Source organism: Benincasa hispida, chromosome 2, assembly GCF_009727055.1.
Source record: "Benincasa hispida cultivar B227 chromosome 2, ASM972705v1, whole genome shotgun sequence".
Classification (NCBI taxonomy): domain Eukaryota; kingdom Viridiplantae; phylum Streptophyta; class Magnoliopsida; order Cucurbitales; family Cucurbitaceae; genus Benincasa; species Benincasa hispida.
Genome location: NC_052350.1, coordinates 11,868,676 through 11,884,743, shown reverse-complemented (window position 1 = coordinate 11,884,743; position 16,068 = coordinate 11,868,676). Strand labels below are relative to the sequence as shown.

The 16,068-nt window shown below is 36.5% G+C and overlaps 1 protein-coding gene across 5 annotated transcripts; it reads left to right on the top strand.

Moving 5' to 3' along the window:
- The first annotated feature begins 2,867 nt into the window (after positions 1–2,867).
- On the top strand, positions 2,868–13,374 carry LOC120070997 (APO protein 3, mitochondrial). Of its 5 annotated transcripts, XM_039022975.1 has the most exons (5): positions 2,868–3,020; positions 7,791–7,971; positions 8,041–8,857; positions 10,043–11,212; positions 12,771–13,374. In XM_039022975.1, exons 3-4 carry the CDS (start codon positions 8,451–8,453, stop codon positions 10,932–10,934), a joined length of 1,299 nt encoding a protein of 432 aa, XP_038878903.1. In that variant the 5' UTR covers positions 2,868–3,020; positions 7,791–7,971; positions 8,041–8,450; the 3' UTR covers positions 10,935–11,212; positions 12,771–13,374. The 5 variants fall into 5 exon arrangements, with proteins under 5 accessions (XP_038878903.1, XP_038878907.1, XP_038878904.1 ...); XM_039022979.1 differs by lacking the exon at positions 8,041–8,857; XM_039022976.1 differs by lacking the exons at positions 2,868–3,020; positions 7,791–7,971 and adding an exon at positions 9,010–9,299 and having other exon boundaries at positions 8,708–8,848.
- Positions 13,375–16,068: the final 2,694 nt, after the last annotated feature.

The following is a 16,068-nucleotide window of genomic DNA, read 5'->3' as shown; positions in this document are numbered from 1 at the left end:
ATAACGTTCAATTTATAAAAAATAAACGAAATTGGAGAATTTATAATATTTAAATATTAATTACATGAATATGATTCATGTTCAAAATTAGGTGTTTGATTAATTTAATATTTGATATTGAATTATTATTTAATTAATTAAAAATTAAATTAATTTTAATTTTTCAAATTCAATTTTAGAAATTAAATTTTGGATTTCATTTAATTTTGATTAATTAAAAGAAAATTGAAAAAACAATTTGGTTAGTGGAAATTTCCACTTTTTGGAAATTTTAATGGATATCCATTTTTCAAGTCTAAATTGAAACACGTAGCACTCTTCCTAATGCTCTTTGAAGTGTCAAAGTGGCTAAAGGCTTAGTGGATGCATGTCTGAGATACATAAAAACATCATCTTTCTTAGATTGAAAGGAGGCTGTTGAAATTTAATAGAAATTTTGTAGAATTTCATTTTTCTTGGAAACCCTGATACTCTTGGTGGTCTACGACTGATTTGAAGGTCAATTACGAGGAGAACAACTTGGATTTGGAAAATACATCAAATGTATAACTTCTTGAAACCCTATTTTGTAAAAACTGTTGTTTTGCATGCTTTTAGAACTTAATTTAAGTGTAATTAGAATGCTTATTAATTTTGATTGCTTCTGTTTGATAAAAAATTTGTAAAAACTTGAAACCCTGTACTGTAAAAACTTGAATTTGATTGAAAGGTAAAAAAATCAAGTATCTGTTTGATAGTTATTTTGTTTTTTGTTTTTGTTTTTGAAAATTAAGCCTATACCATCTCCATTTCTTATCCTGATTTGCATATTTCTTAACTACAATGATTGAAGTTACTTTTTTATTTTTAATTTTAAAATTTGGTTAAGAATTCAACCATTGTAGTTAAGAAAGATAGTGAGTTATAATAGTTAATGTAATATCCCGAGTTTTTTTTTTCATAATTCAAATTTTATATTTTCGTAAAATTTAAGGATATTTTGTTAATTTTGGAATTTGATTTTTTTGTTTAAAGAAAAATTTGGATTTTATGTTGCATTGATTTGATATTTAAGTTAATGCCGAAAATTTAATTTAAATCAAGGAAATTGGTTTAATTTTGAAATTTGGATTTCATGAGAAAAAGGAAAGGATTATATATATATGGAAAGAAAAAATAAAATGAGAGAATAAAATAAAATAAAATCTTAGATTGTTCTAATAAAATAAAATAAATCTAAATAAAATAAATTTTCTTTTCTTTCTTCTTTCTTTTTTTGAGTTTCCCCTCTAACGATTTGCCCTAGCCNCTATATACCTTGACATAAAATAATGTATTTGTAGGGAAAGGGTCTGCAACTAAGGGAATGTTCAAATTAAATTTTGACTTTAATAAAATGAAATCTTCTGTGTATATGTTGTGTTCTATGAATATTTGGCATGCTAGACTCTGTCATGTGAATAAGAATTTAATTAGTAACATGATTACACTGGAAATGATACCTAAGTGATCCACGAATGATTTTGATAAATGCGAGTATTGCAGTCAGGCTAAAATTACTAGAACTCCGCATAAATCTATACTTAGGAATTCTGAGCCTCTATATTTGATTCATTCTGATGTCTGTGAATTTCATGGCATATTGACTAGAAACAGTAAAAGATATTTCATTACTTTTATTGACGACTGCTCTGATTTTACTTTTGTATACTTGCTGAAAAACAAAAGTGATGCTTTCGAAGCCTTCAAACTTTTTGTTTTTGAAATAGAGAATCAGTCTAATAGAAAGGTTAAAAGACTTCGTAGTGATAGGGGGAACTGAGTACGACTCGGACAGTTTTAATGAATTCTTTAACTCACATGGAATAATACATGAAAAGACTGCACCTTATTCTCCTGAAATGAACGGAAAGCCGAAAGAAAAAATAGAACTTTAGCTGAGCTAGTAGTTGCTATTTTACTTAGTTTCAGGAGACACGTCTTATTAGCGGGGTGAAATCATCCTTACCGTCTGTTATGTCCTAAATAGAATCTTGAAAAATCTAAAAATAAAACTTCACCTTACGAAATTCTCAAGAATAAGATACCAAACTTGTCCTACTTTAGAACATGGGGTTGTCTAGCCTTTGTAAGTATTCCTGACCCAAAAGAAGAACGTTGGCTAGTAGAGATTACGAGTGTGTCTTTATAGGTTATGCCTTAAATAGTAAAGCCTATAGGTTCTATGTTCTAGTGAACCAAGTGATCATTGAGTCAAATGATGCTGACTTCTTTGAAGATAGGTTTTTAAATCAAGGAATAGTGGGGGCTTTGGATCAAGTGGTATAACCCTAGTAGAAATCCTAACCCTAGAGAGGAAACTGACCCAGAACCTAGAAGAAGCAAAAAAGCTAGAACTTCCAAAGATTTCGGAAATGACTTCATGATCTACAATGTAGAAGAAGACCCTAAATGTAATCCCGAGTTTTTTTTTTTTTTTTTTTTAATATGTAAGTTACATTCTATATTTTCGTAAAATTTGAGGGCATTTTGTTAATTTTGAAAATTTATTTTTTTTAAAGGAAAATTTGGATTTTATGTCGCATTGATTTGATATTTAAGTTAATGTTGAAAATTTAATTTAAATTAGGGAAGTTGGTTCAATTTTCAAATTGAATTTTAAGAGGAAAAGGAAAGGGTTTTAAATATATATATATATATATATATTTATGCATGGAAGGAAAAGATAAAATGAGATAGAATAAAATAAAATAAAATCTTAGATTGCTCTAAAAAAATAAAAAAAAACCTAAATAAAATAAATTTTCTTTTCTTTCTTTTTTCTGTTTGAAAGTTCTCCCTCTCTCATGATCTGCCTTAGCTGCCCCCACCCTTCGTCTCGTGTTCGTCCCTTTTCTACCCGCGTCGTCGTTCAGATCTGCTCCGCGCTGTTCCGGTTCGTCCTTCCAGACGTTTTCCGCCGGCGTAGCAGCTGCTAGCTGTCGGGTTCATCCTCCTCCACCGCCATTCCGTGGGGTTTTTGCCAGAAACTTGAATCTGGGGTAAGATGTTGGTGTGTTTCTTGAATGGGTTTGGTCATCCATTGAGTTTTGGTCTAATTTAGTTATACTAATTATGTTGTGAAGCTTGGATTCAACTTTTAAGGTGTCAGGAATCGTTGTCTAGTAAGATTAGAGTTTGGCTTTAGGGGATTTTGGAGTGTGATTGGTAGGTAATGTGAACTTGGAGCTCTTTGGAATGAGTTAATATGCTGGAAATTTGGTTTTAAATTCCTAATTTTGGGTTATGAATAGATTGGTATCTCCGTGCTAAAGGAGGGTGTGGATTACGTTTTGTTAGATTTGTAATCTTACTACTGCAACCGCGTTGGTGCCGGGTGATAAATTTATGATTTATTTTGAGGATTTTAAGACTAGTTACAAGGATAATTCTGACTATTCTGGGATTTAATGGACTGTTTAGATAAGGTATATGAGCATGTGATAATTTGTCTGAAGCATGCTAATGTATGAACATGATTTAGAATTACATGCTAATGTCTGCCAACGCCCCAGACTATCAAGGAGATATGGGGATTCTTAGGATTTTCAGGGTATTATAGGCGTTTTGTGCAAAATTATGGGAGTATAGCAGCACTATTGACTCAAGTATTGAAGGGAGGGGCATTCCAGTGGTCGGAAGAAGCTCAAGAGGCATTTGAGAAGTTGAAAAATGCTATGATGACTTTGCCCGTGTTAGCACTACCGGATTTTAGCTTGCCTTTTGAGGTGGAGACCGATGCTTCAGGTCATGAAACTGGAGCTGTGTTAGTCCAATAGAAACGTCCGATTGCCTTCTATAGTCATACCTTATCTATGAAAGATCGAGCCAAGCCGGTGTACGATAGGGAGCTGCTGGCGGTGGTCATGGCTGTACAGAGGTGGAGACCATACTTGTTGGGGAGAAAGTTTGTGATCAAGATGGATCAGAAGGCGCTGAAATTTTTGTTAGAACAAAGGACCATACAACCGCAACATCAGAAGTGGGTTGTGAAGCCGATGGAGTATGATTTTGAAGTGATTTATCGGCCTGGACTTGAAAATGGAGCAACAGATGCATTATCATGAGTAATACCCAATGTTCAGCTCGCGACCTTGACTGTCCCTACGCTGTTAGATATAGCGGTCATTCAAAGAGAAGTTGAACGAGATGCTAAATTACAGGATGTCAAAGCCAGGGTGCTACAGAAGGAAGAGGGAGTTCAGGATTTTTCTTTACAACAAGGAGTGTTGAAATACAAAGGGAGGTTAGTACTATCCAAAACATCCACTTTGATTCCTATCATTTTACACACGTATCATGATTCAGTGTTTGGGGGACATTCTGGTTTCTTGAGGACTTATAAACATTTATCAAGGGAGTTGTATTGGGAGGGAATGAAGAGGGATGTAAAGAAATACGTAGAGAAATGTGTGGTGTGTCAAAGAAACAAGACTTTGGCTCTATCTCTAGCGGGTTGTTGATGCCGCTATCTATTCTTGATGTAGTTTAGGCTAACATCTCAATGGATTTCATAGAGGGATTACCAAAGGTCAAAGGTCATGATGTAATCCTAGTTGTGGTGGACAGATTGAGTAAGTATGGACGTTTTCTGGCCTTAAAACATCCCTTGAATGCTGAAGTTGTAGCTAATGTGTTTTGTAGGGAAGTAGTTAAACTTCATGGGATTCCAAAGTCTATTGTATCTAATAGAGACAAAGTGTGCGTGAGTCATTTTTGGCAAGAACTTCTCCGTCTATCAGGTATTAAACTACATCGAAGTACGGCTCATCATCCTCAATCTGATAGGAAAACTGAAGTAGTTAATCGAAGTGTGGAGATGTATTTGCGTTGTTTTTGTGGAGAACGGCCAAAGGAATGAATTAATTGTCTGCATTGGGCTGAATATTGGTATAATACCACGTTTAATGCATCGACCGGAACGACTCCCTTCCAAATAGTATATGGATGACTGCCACCTTCCTTGATTTATTATGGAGATACTTGTACTTCTAATGCTACCTTAGATCAACAATTGAGGGATAGGAACGAGGTTTTACGTGTTCTCAAGGAACATTTAAGAGTGAATCAAGACAAAATGAAGAGATATACTGATAAGAAGAGATGCAATGTGGAGTTTCAGGTGGGAGATTGGGTCTTATTGAAGCTCAGACCTTATTGACAAATTTCTGTACGACAATAACGGTATGTGAAGTTATCTCCTAAGTACTTTGGGCTGTATAAAATCGTTGAGAGGATTGGGTTAGTTGCCTACAAGTTGGAACTTCCTCCAACTGTAGTCATACACCCTATTTTTCATGTATCACAGTTGAAGAAAGTGGTGGGACAACAGTGTGAAGCTCAAACAGTGGATGAAAAATTTCTGTACGACAACAACAGTATGTGAAGTTATCTCCTAAGTACTTTTGGCCGTATAAAATCGTTGAGAGGATTGGGTTGGTTGCCTACAAGTTGGAACTTCCGCCAACCGCAATCATACACCCTGTTTTTCATGTATCACAGTTGAAGAAAGTGGTGGGACAACGTGTGAAGCTCAAAGAGTGGACCCATTGGTGAATGAGAGTCATAAATGGCTGACTGAACCAGATGAGGTGTTGGGATATCATCTTAATACTTCACACAATGGATGGGAAGTTTCGGTGAAATGGAAGGGTTTATCGAGGCATGAGGCAACCTGGGAGATAATGGATGATTTTCGGAAACAATTCCTAACTTTTTACCTTGAGGACAAGGTAAATGTGGAGGGGGAGGTAATGATAGACTACCAATATTATTTCAGTATCAAAGGAGGAAGAGTAAGGGTAATATGGGAAAACTTAGAAAAGAGGAATCCGCTTCGGTTGAGGAGATGGGGACCACGTCTACTGGGGACTCTTAGTTGGTTAGGGAAATGGTGGTATGTTAAAAGGGGAGGGGAAAGAACTAGAGAGTTTCGGTGAATATTTTGGTAGTTAATAGTTGGGTTAAAGCTTCCCTCTCGTCTGTGAGTGGAAGTGGGGGAACTTTCTTTACTTTCAGTTTATGTACTCTCACAATTCATCTTGAATACAATAAGAACTCCATTCCCAGTTTGGTATTCTATCACCTTAATTGCTCTAAGTGTCTTCAAAGAAAGATTCCGAATCATGTGTTAATGCCATCAGCTTGCCCTTTATGTTTGGAAAATTTGGAAGACTACCAACATTTATTTTTTGATTGTAGCTACTCAAAAAATATGTGGAGAAATTTGTTTGATTGATTTATTTATTTATTGATAATAAAAACCACTTTTATTGAGAAAAATGAAAGAATACACAGGCGTATAAAAAAACTTAGCCCACAAAAGATGGAGAATCCTGCTACAGGAAGGGACTCGAGCTATAGAAAATCATATCAATAGAATAATTACAAAATGCCTTTGAAATCGAAGCCCAATGAGAAACATGGAAATGAACCAGATATCAAACATCCCTAGTATCCCTCTCAGCTCCCCTAAACACCCACCTATTCCTTGCACCCCACAACACCTAAATAATAGCACAAACACTACTGAGCCAGAGGAACCGACCTCTCTCCCCAAACGGCGTATTGAGAAGGAACTCCTCCATCATATCTCTAACACCCTATGGAGAACACACGTCAAGTCAAACGTCTAGAGAAAATAACCCCAGACAGAGTTCACATACTCTCAACGCCAAAGAATATGATAGAAGTCTTCCTTCACCTTCCGACAAAGAATACAACAAAAAGGCCCAAACATCGACGACAACCTCCTACCCCGTACTTATCCGACCATGAAGAACCTGCCAAGTAAAGAATCCGACCTTTCTCGAGATCTTAATCCTCCACATCGACGCAAAGACCAACTCATCTGAAGTAGCAGGGTTAACTAGAGAGTTGAAAAAAGACTTGCACAAGAACCCCCATCCAAAGGTTAAGGCTCCAAACCCTCATATCTCTCCTCCCAAGATGGTAAGGATAACTCTCAAGAATAAAGAGGAGCAACTACGTCCGTCATATCCCTATTGGAAAAAGCATGACGGAACCTGAAAGAAAACGAACAAGGGCTCCCTATCCACACTAGGAAATCGGACACAAAGTGACTTTTAAAAGAAGACAGATGATACAGAAAAGGGAATAACCAAGAAAGAGCTTTCTCCCCCACCTAGAGATCTTCCCAAAAGTACGTCTCTCCCAACCCCCACCACATTTGTTTGATATGTTCAATCTACAATGGGTGTGGAGTTCTGATTTCAAGGAGAATGTAATTCAGCTTTTAGTGGGACCTTCTTTAGAACCTATTCCTCAATTATTATGGGTGAATGGAGTTGAAGCAATTCTCCCAGAAATTTGGTTTTTAAGTAACCAGCGTATATTTCAAGACGAGCCCCTTCCTTGGTTGGAGCATTATGAGACTGCTTGTGTCAAAGCTTCTTCATGGTGTTCTCTCTCCAAATTATTTGTTGAATACTCTTCTTAGGATATTAGTTTAAATTTGGAGTACATTTGTTTCTTCTTAGTTTTGAATGGGTTGTCTTAGTATATGTAATTTTAATTCCAATTGTTGTTTCCTTTGTATTTGGAGGCCTTTTTATTATTGGGATGTGATGAGGACGCCATGGGTATGTTAACCTAGTTGAGATATCCAAGTGCGCTTGTTGATCCCTCATTTTGCTTTCATTTTCGAGCATATCTTATGTCTTTGTAATTTGAGCAATAGTCTCTTTTCAACAAAAAGTGTGAGTTTCTGGTTTAGGAAAAAAAGATTACAATAAAGTGAAATTGTGTTGCAGGTGGCCAGAGGAAAGTCGAGTATGATTGCTGCATAGAGGTTGTTATTTTGAAGAAGTGTTTGAGGATCCTGCATACAAGAGATTTGGCCTATTATCATCAACATGCTGACATGATAATTCAAGTGGCACACAGCTGCAAGATTTCACCACAGTTACAATGAGAGATGGAATGTAAAACAAGGTACAATTTTCTCTTGTGCAATGTTACACTATAACTCTCAATGCTGAAGTCTTTCTTGCTTCATTGAAGGTTTTTCAAAAAGTGTTTGCAGTCATTGTTGCTGTCCACAAACAATCTGATAATCGAGCTGTTGATTGCAAATAGCTTTTGGCCTTCAAACTCGCATCCAGTAGCTGTTCACAAATAGTTTGATCATCGAGCTCTTGTCAAACCGTCGAAGTCATAGTCCTTGTTTGTCGTTGTCCTTCAAACTCAATGCTATTGCCACCAAACATTTTCCATTGCAAAGGTTGTCAGTCATTATGGGTTTCTGTGTTGATTTTCAAATAAGGAATTTGTGCGTGCATGGGACGGAGGAGAAAAAGACAGAAGATTATAGTCCTTTCACTCTTCGAAAGTCCCATTAGCCTTTTTTTCCCCCCAACCCAAATGTCTATATTTGGCTTGTCTTGGGCAAATTTCACGTCAAAAAGTCTCTAATGCGACTGACCATGCAAATTCATCTCAGCCTCAAGAGTCGACTTATTCCTCTAAATCTCTTTGGGCTTAGCCCGTTTCACTGTTCTTTCACCCAGATTGCAAAGAAACTTGAATATGGTGACGCACCTGATCCTCCTTATGTTGATTTACCCAAACCCCGTGAAAGAAAGTCCAATAGAAAACCCTATCCCACTCCTATGAAGGTTTTGATTCAGAAAGCAAAAGAGGAGAGAGTAGCTAGAAAGGCCCAACCTTGTAGGATGCTCGAACACCCGCCTGATAATGGATTGTTGGTGCCTGATCTTGTCCATGTAGCTCAGAATGTCTACCTAGCTTGGAAACTGCTCCGCTTTGGCATATCGAGGCTTGTGGAGGCCATTCCCATTCAACGATGCAGGTGCATGTTGTATGATTTGTTCCTTTTTCTTTCGGCATTTATTTCCTCTGTCTTTGTGATGCTTCCTTTGCCTATCCTGAAACTTAAATTATATTTGGATGCACTATTGCTGAATTGTGATTAATAAGACATGGAAGTGTTCCTTGCCCATGGTTATGAAGGTGGGTTGTACTTTGTAGCATGGAGAAAGTGGCATGTCTTGATGACCACAAAGCTTAAGTCCACCTGTGTTAAGATGGAGTGTTGCAATGGACCAACGGTGCTTCTGCAGTGTAGGACCCCAAGTAACATAGCAATTAGCATGTGCATGCACTCAAACATTTGGGCTTGATGTGAGAGTGGTGGGAATGGGACATTAATATATCATATGTTGAGAAAGATGGGAAGTAGGCGAGGTTTTGGTTGTTCAAATGACTAGGAAGCAGGGGCGGCTTCAACATTATATTGAGAGGTGCGGTATAACTCTGCACAAGAGAATTATTCCTAGACAAGTATGCCATCAACATAAATTCTGAAGAATATTTGCATTGCTTTCCATACAAGTGTAAAGCCATGTAGACACTCGCGTAACTCATCCATTCATGTATTTTTTTTTTTTTTTTTTTTTTTGGGTTGAAAACATTCGAGGGTATACCATGTAGACCTCTTCATTAAGTTCTCCATTAAGGTCATTGTGGACACCCAATTGAGGCATTCACTTGTCAAGGATATGCCATATTAAGATGGACAGTTGTCAACTTTGTCACAAGTCCAAAAATTTCTAAATAGTCCATGCATAGTGATTTATTTTATCTCCTTTAAAAAGAGGGAAAAAAACAAAACTTTTCATTGTTGCTTGAAAAGTTACATGTGTATCAAGAACTCCAATAAAAAGGTTAGAAGAAAACGTGTCATATTGCCACAGGGTTGTTTTAAATTTCTAGAGACTTGTCAAAAAGGGGGTACTTGGAATGTAATAAATTCTACCAAAATCCATTAAGCTAGAAAACTTGTCCAATTTTCTACGAGGTAGGATTGAGGTCTCTAAGGCTATTCACTAATGGCTAGTTGCTTCACTTTCACGGATGATCTTGTGGGTGAAATAACTTTCTAGAGATATTAAACTGACTTTTAATATGATAGGAATTTGAATTTATTTATCTAACAAACAATCGTTTGTTGGCTGATTAACTTGGTGAAGCTCGTTCTCCGCAGGTTCTGCTTTGAGGTTCATATTGGACATGTAGGTCATGAAATTCGAACCTGCACTGGTGCAAAGAGTGGATTTCGAAGTGCTATGCACGCTTGGAGGAAGGGGGGAGTTCAAGACGTGATCTTTTTCCCCAAATGTTACCATCTTTATGATTGTGTAGCGAAACCAAGAGTTGGACACGACGAGAGGTATAACATACCACGGATACCTGCTATATTGGAGCTATGCATCCAAGCTGGTGTTGATATTGAAAAATACCCTTCTAAAAGACGGACAAAACCTGTATACAGTATTGAAGGGAGAATTGTAGATTTTGAGTCGGTGAAGGAAACAAATGAGGTGGAGACCGGGGTTTTTATCAAGACTGGTGATAATTTTGTAAAATCTTATTTTGGGATAGAACTTGAAGGAACCAACACATCTTCATTCTTATGGAAAATTAGTAATACTTTGGGTCAGCAGTATGAAGTAGACACTGAGTTAAGACAATTGAGCATCCTAACACTGGACTCGTGGCTTAAAATGGTATGCGGAGCAAAGAAAATAATGGAAAAGTACATGGTACAGACATGTGGATACTGTCCCGAGGTCCAGGTTAGTCCTAGGGGGCATAAGGTGAGAATGTGTCGAGCTTCGAAGCATCAGTCTCGTAATGGGTTGCATGCATGGCAGGAAGCAACAATAGACGATCTTGTGGGTCCAAATTATGTATGGCATATGAAAGATTTGAAAGGGCCTCCTTTGGATAACAAGTTGAAGAGATTTTACGGCAAAGTTCCGGCTGTGGTTGAACTTTGCGTGCAAGCAGGGGCACCTATTCCAGATCAGTATAGGAGCATGATGAGGCTAGATGTCGTTTCCCCGGACAGTGATGAAGTGGATCTCGTTGCTTGACATGACTCTTAAAATCTTATCTTAAATGTTAAAATGGGGACTTCGTGAAGTGCCCACCTCACGTTGAAAGAGGTGTTACGTTCAACAATATACGGACTTGGAGATCAGATTTGACCGTGCAAGCTCCACAACTTGTTATGGATATGGGATGGTTTTAGTGTCACTCCACTTCTAGACGGCCTGGCATAGCAAATGAGAAAGAATAAATATGAAAAACAAAAACTATTTGAAAAAGGTCTCTGATTCAGAAAGCAGGGGCACCATTCTGAAAGTCTAAGGTGTGTAACTTAGTCCGATTTGGTAACTATTTTGTTTTTCGTTTTTAATTTTTGAAAATTAAACAGATTTCCTCCTATTTCTTATAATGATTTGTATTTTTCTCAAGTATAATAGTTGATTTTTTAGTGAAATTTGAAAAACAAAAACAAGTTTTTAAAAGTACTTTTTCTTAGTTTTCAAAAGTTGGTTTGGTTGGTAGATAACCAAACCAAATTTCTAGAAATAGGAGGAAATATGTTTAATTTAAAAAACAAGAAAGCCAAATTTTGGAAATAAAAATAATGTCTATAGACTTAATTTAAAAAAAAAAATTTGGCTTGTTTTCTTCAAACAAAAACAAGGAAGTCAAATTTTGGAGATAGAAATAATGTCTAAACTTAATTTAAAAAAAAAATAAATGTTATCGAACATGATCTTATGTCAATGCTACAAACAATAAATATTGGGGGTGGGACAAACGAATATGTACATTTTAAATTTTTATGAACCAGATATGATTTTTGCTTACTAGAATATACCGTCATGTTGATCAAGCAAAATATCATATCTATGGTCTTTGAAATGTTGTTTTCCCCTTCCTAGCATCTTGTTAGATTATTCATTGTTTTTTTGAAAAAATGATAAGAATAAGGGCTTTTTTGTATGGATGACTTCATTTGGAAGACCCAAATAAAAAATGTTCACCAATAGAGAAAGTAATGGAAAATGGCCTTTTGTTTATGTCATAAGCATATGATTTTACTGATTTGTTCTTGAGATGCCCCTCGTGCGTCTGTCAATACGAATTTACTTGATCCTTGATGGCTCGCAACTTGTTACTCGATAGCTTTGTCACTTTTCCTGATCACTCAATACTTAGCTTCATGGTCTCAATATGGCTACAATCAACATATTCACGTCATACTTGATATTCGATTATTTTATATTCAATTCTTTTGACTTCTCTGTGTCGTCGAAACTTGCTCTGTAGTTAATGCTCATGTATGAATATATACAAATTGGGGATTTTTCTGACAATATACATGATCCTTTCAAATAATTTCTTAAAATGTGAAGTAATTTTTTATTAACTAAGAACAAACAGAACTAAAATACAAAAAGGAAAATCGGGATCACTTTACCTTAAAAAAATTCACTTCATAAAACCTATTTTTTCTTGACGGAGATTAAGTTATAAAGAAGAGATCATTTCACTATATTGTCTCACATCTCAAGCAAGTAAATGTGCTTTTTCTCGCTCAATTTTTTTTTTTTTTTTTTTTTTTTTTTTTTTTTTTTTTTTTTTTTTTTTTTTTTTTTACTTTTTCGACGATGTGCGAGACATACGAACATAGGAAAGAGAACGAGTGAGAGTGAGTTTGTGAGTGTGTACTAGTACATATAAGTAGCTCCCAGTGGAGCGAGGATGAGGAAAGAGAGCTATGAAATAGTAAGCATCAAGTTGAGAATATCGAGTGACGAGCATCGAGCATTGAGTATCATCGTGTAGCAAGTAACGAGTATTTAACATTTACCTATTTTCCTAACTACTCACTTTCTGTATTGTTTTTCTTGAAGGATGGAGAAGTATCTATTCTTATGGTGGTATATGGGACGACACAGAAGAATGCTATATTGGATGCTGTTTGAAGGGTTTGCTAGTTTCAAGCACATTAACGTATAATGAGCTGATAAATCTTGTATATGATAACATGTCAGTTAATTCGACAGAGTTCAAGATTATAATGAGGGTGACATATAAGATAGATATTGATTCTCCTCCAATATGCTCATGGACGATACTGATGTTAAATTTCTCCTCTCAAAGTACGATCGTACTAGACCACAAGTATTTGTAAGTCTTGAGGAAATCGAAGAAACTCATCATGATGCAACATTTTATTATCCAGAGAGATCAGACCAACCTATGTGTGGAGGTGATGTCAATGAGCATGATGTTTGTCTATCAGGTGTTTCATTGGAAAACGACAACATCGATATTAATATAGTGAATGTATTGCATCTGAATGTGGCGATAGAAAATGTTAGGATATGTGTAAATAAGAATGTGATGATAGAAGAGGAAGAGGTTAGGAACGAAAAAAAGACAACCCCGGTTGTTTTAGGGAGTAATCCTTTTGTTGTGAATGAAGAACAACCAACCCAGGTTTTTTTTAGGGAATGGTTCTTCTGTTGTGAATGAAGAACAACTAACTCCAATTTTGTCAAATGATTTTGGCCATTTTGTTGGGAGTGTGCCTTGCCAAAATCCGAACAATGTTACCATCTAGTAGTAATGCCAGGACGGGGGACTTGATCATGCAACCACAGCCGTTTATAGGGTTGGTGGATATAGTTGAAGGTCAAATGTTCAACAAAATGATGTGAAGATGAAGTCGACAATGTTGGCCATTAAGAACAACTTTGAGATGTCGGTTAAAAAATCGAACAAAAATTGTATAGTTTTTCGTATTTACACCAGACTTGTAAGTGGGTCGTTCGAACAATTAAAATGGACAGATTTGATATTTTCAAGATAACAAAATGCACGCCTAATCACACATGCTCGATTGAAGTATTGAATCATGACCACAAACAAGCAAACTTATTCGTTATTGGTCACCTAATCGAGGACAAGTTCGGCGTTGGTCGAGGGGCAAACCGCACCATATTATTGAGGATGTGTGACATCAGTACGGTGTCAATATTAGTTATGACAAGGCATAACTTGCGAGAGAAACTTCTTTTGCTCTTGTAAAGGAGACGCCAGAGGAATCACATGTCGCCTTGCATACATATGGCAAAGCTTTGAAGATAGAAAATTCTAGAACTGTATTTGAGATCGAGCTTGAAGAATCAAAATATTTCAAATACGTGTTCATGGAACTAGGTGCAAATTTAAGAGGTTTTAAGAGTTGTCGACCCGTGATCATTGTAGATGACACTCATCTAAAGGGTAAGTATAAGGGAACAATGATAGTTGGTGTTGCAATGGACAGTAATAACCAACTGTACCCCACTAGCATATGCAGTTGTTGATAATGAGAATGATTGAGTCCTGAAGTGGTTCATGACGAACCTTAAAACAGCAATTGGAGAATGCCCTAACCTCGTATTTGTCTCAGACCATGGACAGAGTATAGCTAATGTTGTTGATATCGTATTCCCCAATTCTTACCATGGACTTTGTACCTTCCATTTGAAAAGGAACATGGAAACATACTTCAAAGATGAGGCTGTTAGAAAATTGTTTCACAATGTGTGTAGAGCGTATCGAGAATTGAAGTTCAAGTGTCATTAGGTCCAAATAGTGAACTACAAGAAAGGTTCCCTTACTAGATATTTAGAGGATGCTGATATTCAGCGATGGGCATGGTGTTTCCAGTCTGGGAACCGATATGATAACATGACCAGTAATAGTGTTGAATGCTTCAATGCTATTACCAAAGAAGCAAGAGTGTTACTAATAACTTCGTTGCTAGAATACATAAGAGGTCTACTTCAAGGTTGGTTTCATGAGCGGCAAACAATGTGGTCTAATAGTACATCAACAAATTCAATGTATGCAGAGGAAATAATGGGTTTAGGCTGTGACAAAACTAGGTGATGCCGAGTAAATCAAACCGATTGTTATAGATTTCATGTAAAGAACGGTGGATTAGATGGTATAGTCAGCCTTAACACTCGAGAATATAGTTGCAAGCAATTTCAGTGTTTGGAGATTTCGTGTTCGCACGCTATTGCTGCAGCTAAAGAGCGCAATATCAATCCATTTACTCTATGCAACAGATTGTGTAGTGTTGATGCCCTAGTACTAACATATGCGGAATCAATAAACCTGCTTGGTCATGTATCTGAATGGAAAAAGCCACCAAGGTATACCAAGGTAAAAATATTCCATCGAAAAGAGTGGTACAAGTTGGTAGACGAAGGGTAAATAGGATATCGTCTGCTAGAGAACATGTCACATTAAAGAAATGTGGACGGTGTGGCCAACTGGGACATAACAGACAAAAGTGCAACGAACCACTTGATACGTCCAAACTCAACAAACGGGCAAGGATGATATAGGGGACCTAGCAAACGTCCAAACTCAAATACTTGATAATTATTACTCTATATTATATAGATTGTTCATTCTATAATGTAAAGACGTTTTGATAAATACTCGATATAGAATACTCGTTACTCGATACTCGTTAAGTAATACTTGTTACATGATACCCGTTACACTATACTTGATATGTGTTACATGTTACTGACGATACTCGATAAATATTAACTCGATACTCGGTGCATATCATTCGAAAATACTCAGTGCATAATACTCGATACTCGATGCATGTTACTATATACTCAGTGTTTGTTACTCGATACTTGATACAGTTTGGATTCGGTTTGATTTACAAATAATGTCAAAATATTGTCTCAGATTTACAAATAATGTCATAATTTACATAAATGGTATAGATTTACAAATAATGTCAAAATTTACATAGAAAACCCTAATAAAAAATTGATTTGCCCACAACTCGGCACCATACTGCAACCTAAAATCATGCATCTTATCCTATCGTAAGCTCTCCATATCGACCCAATCACCAAGTACTTAAAGTAGTTGAGACAGATTATCCTACAGTCTAGTGTATTCCCTTGTAGTGCGCCTGTATTGACACGACTCAGCTTCCAAGGACTAGGTGCAAGGTTGGACTTTGCATCATATACACCCAAAATTGTGCCAGTGAAAGGAGAGTAAAACATAGGGGTGCTGGGAATTTTACTAGATCCTTCAGTGTGATGTACTTGGGGAGTGAGTCATACAAAAGGATGCGACCTGTTCATGCCCACCACCAACATAAACCAATGTTGCTTGTAG

Bases quoted from the DNA above. Each gene is read 5' to 3' on its own strand.
- LOC120070997 (XM_039022975.1), top strand. From the start codon at position 8,451: ATGCGACTGACCATGCAAATTCATCTCAGCCTCAAGAGTCGACTTATT. The intron at 8,858-10,042 runs GTATGATTTGTT...CGTTCTCCGCAG, and splicing joins CAACGATGCAGGTGCATGTT to GTTCTGCTTTGAGGTTCATA.